This window comes from Cyprinodon tularosa, unplaced genomic scaffold (assembly GCF_016077235.1).
Source record: "Cyprinodon tularosa strain WSP-4 unplaced genomic scaffold, ASM1607723v1 ctg37, whole genome shotgun sequence".
In the NCBI taxonomy this organism is placed as follows: Eukaryota; Metazoa; Chordata; class Actinopteri; order Cyprinodontiformes; family Cyprinodontidae; genus Cyprinodon; species Cyprinodon tularosa.
Window position 1 is genome coordinate 3,816,316 of NW_024039085.1, and position 14,126 is coordinate 3,830,441.

The 14,126-nt window shown below is 35.3% G+C and overlaps 1 protein-coding gene across 1 annotated transcript in view; it reads left to right on the forward strand.

Moving 5' to 3' along the window:
- The window catches only part of LOC119790728 (collagen alpha-1(XIX) chain), a 178,731-nt gene that overhangs the window by 62,394 nt on the left and 102,211 nt on the right, over nucleotides 1–14,126 (forward strand). The window contains exons 13-14 of the mRNA XM_038296417.1: nucleotides 1,631–1,657; nucleotides 2,181–2,225. Of these exons, the coding sequence (XP_038152345.1) occupies nucleotides 1,631–1,657; nucleotides 2,181–2,225 (72 nt within the window). The remainder of the gene's footprint in view (nucleotides 1–1,630; nucleotides 1,658–2,180; nucleotides 2,226–14,126) is intronic.

The following is a 14,126-nucleotide window of genomic DNA, read 5'->3' on the forward strand; positions in this document are numbered from 1 at the left end:
AATTTTATATATATATATATATATATATATATATATATATATATATATATATATATATATATATATATATATATATATATATATATATAGCTATGTTCATATAATAGCATTTCTCACTGAAACAAATAATGACAACCCTATATTACAGACTACAGGCAGAGTTGGTCTCTGGTAGAGTCTCTATTTTTTTCAAGGGATAAAATAAACTTTTTTGGCCTTTGAAATAGATCTCTTATTTTGATAATAATTATTATTTTAAAGTTTTCACTATTAACAATAATTACTCATATCTGAATTTACTTTTGTGAAAAAGATACTCTCACCTACCTTGATCAGTCTGGTGACAGGGCATCATTAGATGCCCTGAAATGCAGGGAAATTGTATCTTCATACAAGTTTTCCAGCAATGCTCAAGGCAACACTAGTCTTTTAATCCTTTAAATAAAAAGGCCACATTTTTCCAAACTAATATGCTTTTTCAGCATTTTTTTTCATTTGATGGACTAGCCTGCCCAGCAGCAATGCCTAAAGCGTTACCAATGTTAAACCTTGTTTTGCTAATTTTTTGTTATTTTTTGGGTTAAATTTGAGAAAGGTACTGTAAGAAGAAATGTAAGAAGAAGCCATTTGTCATCTGTATTGCAGTGCTATGAGGATCTGGCAATGCCTGAGCTCTCATGTGACTTAAACCTACTATTTTTATTGGTTCCAAAACCTTCCATGTCAACATTGCATTATAACTAGTAGTAAATATTTATGTACTTTGGACCCTTCAAAAAGAAATGTTGATATACTACGGTATATGTTTTCATTAAAATTAATGGTTTAATTCTGCACTCTTCTAAACATTAGGTGGATGTATTTTTCTTTTTAGTGAACTGTTTTGATGAAAAGGTTTTAGCTAAGACCTTTAGAGAAATTAGATTCGACATAAGAAATTTAGGGAACAACATTGCACTTTTAACCGTAATGACTTTTCCAACAAAAATATAGTCTTCTTATATTGATATATTTTCATCCAATGACTCAAACCTTATTTTAAAATGAGCTCTTTGGGAGCTTTGTTTCTTTAAGTTTTCTAATATTTTGCTGAAATTTTATTGCAAAAAACAAAAAGCTCAAATCATCTACAGCCACAGAAAAAAGTCTGGTGACACAAATGGTTTGCAGTTGAGCCATATCCTTTTTTTTTATTTAATTCTTTAGAAAATGTATCAAACTATGATTAATGAGGCAGTCAAAGCTTTAGAGAGTGTTTAATAATGTCAAAATTAAGGCTTTACTACATTTTTTTTCCTGACTGAGTTGGTGTTTTCTTTAGTCTTTATATTACTGTTCTTATTGATCAAAAGACTTTAGGGCAGTTGTTAAAGATCTGAACTGGATCAAGATTCAGGTAATATATAAACCATTTTTCCATCACTTGGCCTCATAAATATACATTGCTTTGTGCAGACGTGCCACTTAAAGTTCTGATAAATTTAATGAATATACGAAGTTGTGAAAAGCCAAGATGGGAACAATTTTTAGTGGTATAAATACAAATGCAGTTTTCCTTAGTTTTCACACATAGGTTTGAAATTATGCTTAATTTCTTGCCAACAAAAAAATCATTATATAACTTTTTCAGGGCCCTCGAGGAGAAAAAGGAGAAAAGGTAAGGCATGGTTAAAGCTTTTGATAATACACTCACTTGTTTTTCTTGCTGATCCAAGTTAACGCAAAATGTTCTTTCTCTAAGTCAAGCACAACTATTAGACTGGATAAGGAACTGTTGAAGCACCATATACACTCACTCGAACAAGAACATCAACTTAGAATATATTTTGATTAGCTTGCTAATAGTTTCTTATCAGGATACTTTGCAGAGTAATGGAATGAAGCCCCGATCAACTGAGGCTGCAAATTGCCTATTAAGGAGATATTGGAGAAGTTACCTAGAAGCTATTCAAGTATCGAAACTGCAGCTTTACATACTCCTTCCCACCTATACATTTAATTTAAATTAAGCTAATTCTTTTGTTCGCAGTTGAACTTATCCGCATCTTATTACTGCTCCTCTGGTCTGTTGACATGTGGATCAGACATCAGCCTGGATCAGATTTTACAAGACACTAAACAAAGTCTTTCCAGTACTAAATATAGTATCTAATTCTATATAATGCGTGTCCTCTCCCCAGGGATCAGCTGGAGAGCCGGGTCATCCAGGCAAAGAGGGCAAAAGGGTGAGTAAACATAGACAGTTAACCAGTTGTGTGGCCTGGGTTGATCCTGCACTGACTGAGTGGCCTTAGCCTGCAGGAACAGCAATTGAGAAGCTGTTGTTTTTTTGTTTTTTCTTGATGACCCTTCATGGCAGTGGGCCCAAATAAAAGGAGGAGTCTCTTAAAGCATGCTGTATGACAATTAATGAATGGGATCCATGGCCAAAGGGTCATGCACACACTCGCAGTATGACTGGCAGCACACATGGTGATGTCTCAGCGGGCAGCTGTGTTGGACGGTATTAAGTTTCTGAAAGCTTGATTTGGAATAGACACAATGTCCGTGAGTGATTCAATGGCTATATAATACCATGTTTATTTATTTGTCATATTCGATTGTAGTAAAATGTGGTCAAGAAAAAACGTGTCTGGAGTGTTAAATGATTTTTAAATAACAAACACAGGGACTCAGCTCTGCAACCTAGACTTCCGTTGCATTTGTGTTGCAAAGTCTTTAAACTGGGCTCCAAGTCCTTCATTAAAGGCTTGCGACTCATCTCAGACTCTTGGACTTAAGTGTTATTAACAGTCTTTACTCCATATAGGTATGAGTTAGGCAAGCAGTGTTGAAAGTAGTTTTAAAATCTCCCCAGCACTATTACAAAAAGCTAATTGGCTCATATTATTCTCTCCCTCCTTACAATTATAAAGTCCAAATTGAATAATTAAAATTATTCTTAACTAATTCAGTAATAGACATTTCAATGTTGAACTTTAGGCTAACTGTATAAAAGAGTGAAAAAAAAATTTTTAGATATAAATACACTAGAAAAAGAGTTGAGGAGCGCAGACCTCCACCAAGCAGCAAACTTTGCCACCTATGGCAAAAACTTGCACATGATCTGGATCATTACCGAAATCTTTATAAATCGTTCCTCTGCATGAGCTGCACCTTTGTTAACGATTTCCTGTCCTTTCACAAGGTAACTAATGAGGCACAGCGTGTGTCTGCAGCCTCTGGTGTTTGTTCTGCTTTCACCTTCTCCATTCACTCTGCTTTCATCTTTAATCAGCCGATCAAACTTCGATCGAGGCGTGGCTCACCTTTCATTTGTTTCTGTCTTTTGAGCATTTACTTTTAAGTCCAATGCTGAAGCTGTCAATAATCAGTGCTGCCACTATCAGGTTTAGGGAGGAACTGCTTGTTTCACCAAAAAATGGGTGGGGAAAGGTAAGGAGCTCGGCCATCTCTCTACTCCTTCTCTTTCTTTCCTTACTCTCTATCTCTGTTTCTGTATATCTATCTGAAATCATCAACAGGGCATTAAAGTGGCAATCCCAGATTTTGTGCTGCTGCTGAAGATACAGTTCTGATCTATTAATAACTAATCTTTGATGCGCTAAGGTTTATGCTTATTCTTAGCTTCACGAGTCATAAGGAGTCCAAGTTGTTGAACAGTGTATGTTTCTGCAGTCAACCTATTTTAGGTAGGGTGGGACATGTGTCATTATCGGAGCTTCAGCCAATAAGCAATTCTGTACCATGACAGCATCTTATTGGTTTTACAAAGAGCTATGGCTGCTTTACAAATGATGCAGAATGTCTTTATACAGAAGGACTGCTCTATATCCTTCACGGAATAGCCAGGAGTGAAAAGCTTTCACAAAGTCTTAGATTCAAGCCTTACCATCTCTCAAACTGTCCACTTTAATTTATTGTTGAAGAAAATACAACCACTCTAAGCCATCTAGATTTACTTCAAGGAGATGTGGAGGACATTGTAGTTGGGAGAAGAGGAATGATGCCATTTGCACTGATCCTTTTCCAAAGCTTAAAGCAACATATGAAACAGAGAATATCAAGGGTAATCACCCAAACCCATCTGAAGCCCCGTCCCTAATATCCTCAGAATCTTGATCTTGTCTTATTACCATGATCAATGTCTGGTCAAGTTTGTCAGGTTGACAACCATGACAAGAAATTAATGAGAGTGTGTTACCACATTGCACATTGCCATTAGTGATAATGTGAATATGCTTGGTTCTGTCTAATCTAGGCAGCATTGACACAGACTGGAAGGCCAAGAGTAGGACTCTGGGATTCAGAAGCCCATTATAGCCAATCAAAAAGGAAGATGGGGATCGCTGGTAAAAATGATATGTCCCCTGTGCTGTCTATAGCGAGCTGAAATATTCATCACACTCAGTAATGATGTTCTAAGCTCTGTGTTGTCATTGTACGCTGGCTCTGCTCCATACTGATGGTGGAGGTGAAAGACAAGCATGCTAAATAGTTTTTTGTTTAGTCACATGGAAAGCTGAGAATTAAGTATGCTCATGCAGAGTGAATGGCAGAGAAGTGCCTGTCTGCATCACAACAATGTGAGCATATGTAATAAAACTCCCCACACATACAGAAGTGATGTGCATTTAGTGTCAGGGAGCATTAGAAAAGTGACAAATTACATAATTTTGCTTGCCTAAAATAGGACTGAAACCTACACAGTGCACACACCGTTTCCTTAACGCTGAAGAACATGGGAACGCCACTACGGGCTTGGCTTATTCATGTTGTGCCAAGACTTCCCAGCATACCCTGCTTCTGTAGCCTGCATAAAGCTGTGAGTGGGTTTAGTACAAGCACAGGGATCATACTGTTAGCAGGTTCCGTCTGGATCATGAATTACTTTGAAAATTCCTTTTAACAGAGCAGGTCTTATAGGATTAATCCATATCTAGCATCTCATTAAGATGTATTTGTTGCTCAGGCTTCCATATACAGAAAAGTAATTCTTGTGAAAGTAAATATCTGAAACAAAATTAAGAAAAGTTGTAAGCTGTTTTTATTCATCCCTGTGTTTTATGGGTGCTTGATTAGATTTGCCATGTTGGTTATACAGTTCTTAGTGATTATGGATGGTGGACTCTGTCTTGTGGGAATCATTTTAACTTAGATTAAATTGACTTTGAACCTGTTAAAGACTGATTAATCTGCATTAGGGTTTTTTTTAAACTTCAAATCTGATACCCAAAAACAGAAGTTACAGGACGGTTAGTTATAAGCAAATCCCTTTAGGTGAACTAGCATATAATTCACAAGCAAAGACAATCCCACTTTATATCAAAATTGTGACCCACTTTAGCTTTCATTTTCTGCTTGCAAACTGCAATAAGAATTTTTTTTTACTTTAATTATTCTTCATGGAAAAATACAGTATCTTTAAAACATGGATACATAAATAAAACTGTAAATAAATGGAGCTTAAAGTGCAGCTAGGGACTGTAACATTAAAAGTGGGATAGTTACATATACCTATGGAGGTTTTAATAATAGCAACGTATGTCCAAGGTAAGTTTGTCTGCTTTTAGTGATCTTCCTTAAACTGTGGCTCTATAAAATTCAACTTGTCTTTTTTTTCCCTTGTCAAAGTCCAACTATGTCTAACCTAATTGAGCAACTGATAATATGGTCGGGTATTATTTCTAAAAATGTTCAGTGGGAACATAAATGAATATAATTTTTTTTTGTTCAATTTTAATTCTGTGTAAATCTATTACACCTCTCCCAGTTAGATTGTTCACATCTAATCAGAAATTAAAGATGTTTTTTTTTCTTACATAGCCACAGATATGGTGTCCCTCTTGAAGTTTCTAAATAGTTTGTTTATTTTGCTCAATCTTGCATTAACTTGATTTGAATAATCTGCAATATTTGGGGGCCTAAACTTCTAGTTTTTACTTCTGTCAAGTCTGACATTTGGCTAAAAGGTCATAGTTCAATGAATATCTCTAATCTGAGGGTGTCACAGTCTTGGTTCTGTTATGTTTTCTTTTGAGTATTCAGTTTTACTTTGCTCCACGTTTTCTAGTTTTAGTGGTTTAATTCTTATTTTGTTATGTTTTCTGGTTATTTTTCAGTTTTCAGGTTTTTATTTGTTGCCCTCTGCTGCCCTCTTGTGTTCTCCTTTTCCCTAGCTCCTTTCCTGTTTGCTCTGTTCACACCTGCTCTCAATCTGCTCATTAGTCATTTTTGTTCAGTCTCCCATAAATACACTCCTTATGCAGGTCCTCAGTGCTGGTTCCTCGGCAAACTTCGACCTACACCGTCTTACGGTGTCTTACCTCATCATGACTGTTTTCCCCTGATGTCCCCATTGTTTCTGGTTTGTTGAACTTTTTTCTTGTTGTTTCTTTGGGGGGATTTTTGGATCCCTGTCTCAGTTATTCATTTCCCTTGCATTAAATCTACAAAAACTCACCTCTGCCCCCCTGCCTCTGCATTTGGGTCCATAAACCTCAACCCAATCCTGACAGAGGGTTTTTGCACAGTGACATGTTTCTGACTTTCATCATGGCTAACACTAACTTGCTTCCTTATTATATGTTCTATATAATTTGATGGGTAAGACTCACAGACAGTGCTGATTCATAAACTGAACACTTTCCTAAATTGTAAGCATTAATGACCAGTGTTATAACAAAGGAATATGCGTAAGTTAGGTTTCTAAAGCTTCTCTTTTACAATTCTCTTATTTGTTTAAATTAAAACCCAGGTTTTTTAGAACAAATCCACAATTTACCAAATTTCTTTGTATTCCATGTTTTCTGGATCTATTTTTTGAAAAATCAAAGTGACCATGGTCTATACTGACTTTCCCTTTCAATCAGGATATGGATCTGACTCCATAATCTGAGAATAGCAGATTTATATGTTAATTGTTTTTCAGAAATTAATTTCTAGAATTTTGAGTCTTTGAAACCTTGTTCTTAAGTTTTCCTCTTCATTAAGGTGTTTTAAAAGACTCAATCTTTGGATAATGTTTATTTCCTGCAGATGTGCACTACTAGAGAGAACAGCCAATCACAGAAGGAAGGGGCTTCTCTTCTTCTCCTCTTATATTCACTTCCTACTATATTCATATTTTATTAACATCCCATTTCTGTTGTGTTTTGACTTTTTTTCAATAAAGAATAAACAGTTGGTAAATAAATGGATTTTTTTTGGCGAGTGACTGCTTGGTAGCAAACATAGAGGTGACTTTTATCTGCGAGGTTATGAGGTGTGTTCAGTCTACTGTGAATAATTCACGTTCTTTGCAGCAGAGTTTTTATTGAGTAAGTCGTGACATTTTCCATTATTATGGCGTTCCAACTGTCTCTGAATACCTCATGTCTGTTTCAGAGAATAATAAAGGTTAAAAGGCCTAGAATGTGTTGCTAGCAAGGTAACTCAAAACAAAGAGGAAAAAGCCACTAAAGGTCAGCTAAACTGTGGGAGAAATGTTTCTAGCGAAATGTGCCACATCGATGATAGTAATGAAAGAATCCAGCCAGATTATTGATGGTTATTGGAGAAACAATACGGAGTGGGACTCTGAGATATGACATGCTTTTGATTTTACGAACAGGTGATTCATCCTGTGCTGAATCCTTTTCCATCTTCCTGCATTAGAGCCACCATGGTTACTAATTATAGTGTCCAACACAGTAATTACTCACTTCCAAGTCAGTGTGCTTTTACTTCTATTGTTCCCTGGGAAATTATGTGTGATTAACTGTGAAAAGCATTTTTTATGTAATGCTTTTTCACAGATATATGGTGGCAATGATTACAAACAAATTCCCAGAGAGACAAATAAATGTGAATCTAACAGCTTCATGTCAGAGCCAGTTGAAGGTTATATTGGGTTCTAAGCAGAATTTCATTGCAGGGTCTACTTCTAGCTATGCCCGTTGGTTTGTTCCAGGCTCAGAGTCTGGCAGAGTTTAGTTTTCTGTTCAAATGCAAAAAATATATAATAAAAAATCAATCTCCCTGATTTAGTGCAAACATTATCAATAAAATGTGACTCCAGCTTAGAAATAGGCAACATAAATAATACATTAGCATTATAAAATGAATCCTAACCCCTTTAGAATATTGTCTTTATTAACTCACACCAAACAGCCACGGTGGTGTATATCTCTAATGCCTATTGATGCATATTCAACACAAATGAGGATTTTAGTTTGAAGCCCTTTTGTTGCAATAGTGGTTATTATTGTGGTGAAGTTATGCAGACCAACATTTATTTGATCTCTATATATACAAATGAATCTTTTATTCTTCTTCCAAAAAAAAGATTCAGATATAATTATTTTCATATTTAACTGTAAAAAGATTAAAAGTAAGAGTTTAAACTTTAAATGGCATCTGGCTTTGTTTTTCTGATAAGGATTTTAACAACAAATTAGAATGATTTGAAAATCAGCGAGTTTATTTGAAGTAATCAACTGAAACTTTGGGCCTGACCTTTAAAGCTTCAGAATAAGAAGCACTAAATTGGAGCTGCAATTTTTTTAGCACGTGCAATAAGTGGACGTGATGCGGGTGATCTGCAAAGATTACTGCGCAAATATTTAGACCTGAAACTGATTAGGTTCCGCCACATTAAATTCTGTTCTACAGGCAGTTAAGAGTGATCTTAAAAGTGGTCGTAAAAGACAGATTAGGTTTAAAAGCCATATAGTTGGAGGTAATAGTTATAAAAAACATTTAAAAAATGACAATTATTATACAAAGTAAAATTTATAGACCTAACTTGAAGTGCTGCAAACAAAAGTAAAACATAAAATGATGAAAAAAAGATAATAAATGGAATAACAACAAAACCATTGTATTAATTGATTCCTTTATAAAAATGCCAGAAAACTCATATTCAGTCATTAATTTTTTTTCGTTTTCGCTTCAGTACTTTGCACCCACCTGCATATATTATTTTTCTTTATCAATATTAGTCGACTATTGTTGTTATTGTTAGTCCAACAATTTTTACATGCACACGAAATCACTCTTCATCCTCTAGCCTCCTTGGTGGCCGCAATGACTTTAGAAATGTTTGCTTGCGAGTTTCCACCTGACTTTCAGAAGTACTAAAAGAGAAGGAAAAACTGAGGCAGCAATTGAATTTCAGATTTCGCTTTGGAAATTCGCTTTGGACGTGGTAAGAATATGATCTGCATGCTGATGAAGGCACACACAAGGAAGAGATAAATACGCATACGCAAATCATTTTGCACGTTCTTTGAAGATTCGCTTGGTGCAAAAAAACATGTTTTTAAATGTTTTAAGACATGCAAAGCTTGTAAAGATCAGGCCCTTTATGTTTTTATTACACAAGAAATTATTAATTAGTCGTGACACAATTCTCTTTGTAAAGCTGGTAATAAAAAAACATATGAGATGAATTCTGCTTCATCATAGAAGATCTTTAATGATTCTTCAAGGATTCTGGAAGATAGGGCAGTGTTATGTTACTTTTGTATGAATATAATACTTTTCCTGTAGTTAAATGTTGTGATAATGTTTTAGGAAAATACTTTCATATATGATAATTTACCCATTTCAAGGACTAAAAGCAATTGTAGAAAATAAACTCTTCAGATTATAATTATGTTCTTATACAATTGTGAATAGATTAGGATATACATTTCTGTCTAAACTATGTTTGTTAAGAAACATGATATAATACTGTAACCTAAGCTTTTGTGTTTTTAATAGGCTTAAATGGAAACTCATCAAAATATGAAGAAATGAAGGTTTAAAAACTTTACAGTGTGTCATTATTCTATAAAATGGGTCGCGCTCAATTTTAATTAGTTATTTAAACAAATGAAAATTTAAAAATTTGGTGAATATGAATGTTTAGTGAAAAGAATAGAATTGAATAGAATAAAAAATCGCTTTAATAGGGAGATTGTGGTGTTACAGCAGCAAAAGGTTATAGCAGGAGTGATCACACAATGTAGACCTTAGAAAGTGTATAAAAATAACAGAATAAGTAACAGAGTTAAGAAAACTCACAAATAAATACTATACTGTACATTGTTTTTACAATATAAATGCTAAATACTATAAAGTGTCTGTTTTATAGAAATGGTCAGATATAGTGTGCACAGCTGTAAAATTTTGAAATGAAGGAGAATAGGAGATGACACTTTTTCTAAATAAGCAATATTAAAGGTATAGTGAAGGATGTTCTTTTTCTGGGTGGATTATTTGAATATGTGGTCCTCTTAATTGTCCATCATTCTGGTGAAATGTTTATGTAAGGCCACCCTATGTGCTTATCCCCATTTTCACTTACCGGTGGTGAGTCTGACATAGTGGAAAATTGCTAATCTTAAACAGAGCATGCACAAGAAGACATGGACTTGTGTATGTTCTCACACACATTTGTGCATGTGCATTTTGTGGAGAGGGCGGTCTTTTCAAAAATTCACGAAAATCCTCCATTATATCTTTAATAAATTTTATTTAATGCCATTTTTCATGCATTTGTTTTCTAAATGGATCTTTTATTTCATTTACTTTTGCAAATAAAACCAAAACAAACTTTGTTGAGTATTAATGGTGCACAGATGGACTGACCTGACCAGCCAAGTGGACTGGGTCTCATTGGAAAAAATCTGATCTGTGTTCTTCTTTTTGTCATGAAAAGATCAGATACAGGTCGCATATGTGCAAAAAAAACGAAATTCAGTCACTTCAAGCTGCTTTGTGAACGTAGCCTCAGAGTAACGACTGAGGAAATAAGTTAATGAGGAGATAAGACTCACAACTGACACAAATGTAGCTGTGGAAAATTGTTGCCCCTAGCCGAGCCAACTTGGAAGGTGCAGAAACTCGGACAGGCCATATTCACAACACTGTACAGGTGAAGCTGTAATGCTGTTTACTAAGTGACGGATTACTACACGACCACCGTGCATAGTTTGTGACAGCAACAAGGACCATGTCAAACAATTAATTATATCAAAACTGCCCGTATCAAAACTGCCGCAAATTCATAGTCAATTAACAACACATCCAAGGACTTTGTGGGGACTTCAGCCCCCGAATTGCAGCGTATTATGGAGCACACAGCCTATTCAATGCAGTGAAGAGATACATGGGTCAGCTGGTTAGTTTAGGTTTATCACCCATTATCATGAATAATAACTGGACGTGCCTGTGTAATCTTTCAAAGTTCCTGCCCCTAGTTCCTTTAAATGTAACATTAAAGAACCAAAAGTATGCAAGTGTCATATCTAATTTGTTGCTTAACAACAACTTTTAGTTTAGTTAGGTCTTGTGTATAATAGAAGCTCAGGCTGCTGTAAAGCTGTGCACTGGGTCACATGACTGATTCAGAGTCAAACCCAACCTTCTCAAGTTACATTGGTGAGGGTTTTATAAGAGCAGCCCACGCGAAATCCTAGAAATCATTTAATATATCTCAAATTAAGCTAATTCTGAGTCAAAAGTTACACGGCGTTGCTTTAAAGTGAACCTGATAGTGTGTGTCAAAGTTTCATGCTTACTTAATAACCAGACTGGTCTAATTCATAATGGAAGAGAGATCTTTTGGGGGAATTTTAGATGTATATTTCTTATTTATGCCCTGAACTTCAGGGCATAAAGGAAGCTGAGAGAGAGCTGCCTATGAATCTTATCCAAAGATTTTTTTCTGTCTGTTTTGTCTGCCTTCAACCTTTGACTGAGACATTTTAAAGGTATTTTGCCATTATAGATACAAATAAGATCAAGTGTTGACCCTAAAGCAGCTATATAAACTTATTTATTTTCCTTTATTTTGTGTCAAAGAAAAGAAAATGAAAGCTTAACTTGGCACCATTATCATACTAGTTCTTTCTGAGATGGCCTTATATCTGGTTCCCCCGTGGTCAAACCATTAGTGTCAGATTTGATACAATAACATTCATCTTCTCTAAACTCAATACTACATATCCTTATTGTACAGTTAATAGCTTTTGTCATTTAACTTAATTTGAAGAAGTATGCTGCTCTCTGCAAACCACATGCATCTAACTGGAATGTAGATGCCTCTCTTCTGTTGGACAGAGCAAATGCTTTGAGATAATTGAGGCAGCCCAGTATGGATGACATTCATATCATGTCTAATGCACTTGACTGAGATTAATTTTGATGATCTACGCATCTGTGGAGATGAGGACAGGCCATGGCAGGGATAGGCTGGAGGTAATGGCTGCAGCCTGGGAGCATTGAAACATTTGGCAGCGGTGTCTTGCTCTGTAGGTGGAGGCAGATATGAACCGTCGCTGTTGCAGGCTGTTGACCTCTATCAGCGCACCTGCAATGCAAGATTATTAAGTAACGAGTCCCTGGTGAGAAAACCTGCCTTCCTGCCAGAGGTTCACTATGGGAGGCTCCTGCTGATTTTGGTGATACAGTAAATGCCTGAAATAACAGCACCTTGATTGGAGCCAGATTTAGTTTTTTTCTGCTTGTCCAATTAAGCATGCTGTGTAATAATGATGTGCATTTCTCTCCATTTGGACTTAGTCAACGTGATAAGTTAAACTATGATTCACATGTACAGTAAAAACTATTATGTATTTTGAATTTCAATTTATTATTGTAACAATTTGGGATCGTATCTAAACCGTTGTATACTAATGATTAGAATAGGTTGATTATTCATCACCTAAGTCTGAGTGGTTTGTAGTTTTTAAATCTATTAGTGTAGCACCTGCTATTAAACAAGCTTTTCATAATAGTGAGGAGGAACCCTCACATTATAGCAGATTTTTTTTAAGTGAGTAGCCTTTCTGAGGTAATCACAAAGATTTCTACTGTAATTAGTTTGAGTTTGAAATTTGACTTGACTACTCCAAAATCATTTAGTTTTCTATAACCATTAAGAGGTGAGCTTGCTGGACTGCTGTCTTACACACTGTCTTGCTGCCAATCCTAAATCCACTTGAGCTTTAAATACTAGTCTTATGGCTAAGATTTCTAGTTCAAGGTTTTCTGGAAAAGAGCAGAATTCATGGTTTCATCAAATACTTCAAGCTTTATTTGCCCCTGAAGCAGCCCAAGACAACTACACTACATATTTGGCTCTTGATATGTTTTTGTGAAACATTGTGTTAGTTTTGCATCAGGTGTAACAGAAAACATTCAGTACATTGCAAAAGGTGTCAGTAAATGGAGAAGTTTGTTGCTGGACCCAAAATGCAGAGGCTGAGGTAGATATAAGTTCTTGCAGATTTATTGCAGCCAAAATATAAGTCTAAAATAAAACATCCAAGGAACATGGGAACCAGAACAGAGTTAACAGAAGGTGAGTGACAGGAACTGATGAAGACATGACAAAATGACAACGATCCAGCAAAGACAAACTGCAGAGGAAGGGTATATATACACTGAGGAGGAGATTAGCAGGACAAAGATTGGACTAATGATCTGAGTGGGAACAGGTGTGCAGAGAAAGAACTAGAAGAAAGCCAATGGGAAGGAAGGTGACTCTAGGGCAATGGAGAGTAACTGGGAAATATAACCTAAGGATAACTTTAAATAATGAATGACACAAATTAAACTAGAACAAAGGCTGAGGAATGCTGTATAGAAGATAACTAAAAACTAAAAAATATATAACTCTTAACAGTAAAAAGAGAATAAAATTAATCCGAGCCTAACTGAAAACCCAAAGTGAAAACTAAACAGAATCAAAAACCCTAGAATGGAAGATCACATTAAAAAGTAACACTTTGTCTTCTCAGTCCACAGAATATTTTGGAAAACGATTGTGCGATTATCAGATTTATTCTTTTTTGTTTAGATTATTTTTTTTCACCCAACACAAGACAGACATTTGTATGAAGTTTAAACCTTGTAACTCACATGGATGGTATTTTTCTCCCCAGGATTTTACTATTCTTAAACCATAAAACTAACTTTACTGAGATAAGTCACTTACAGTCACAGTTTTATTGTTTTATGGGTTTTTTTTGGGGGGGGGGGGTTTGACACACATTTTTGAGATATATACCTATGTTGTAAGAAAACAAACTCCAGTGGTTTGTGTTTAACTTTTTTTTTGGAATATTCACTATAAGAATCATTGTTACATGTTTTAT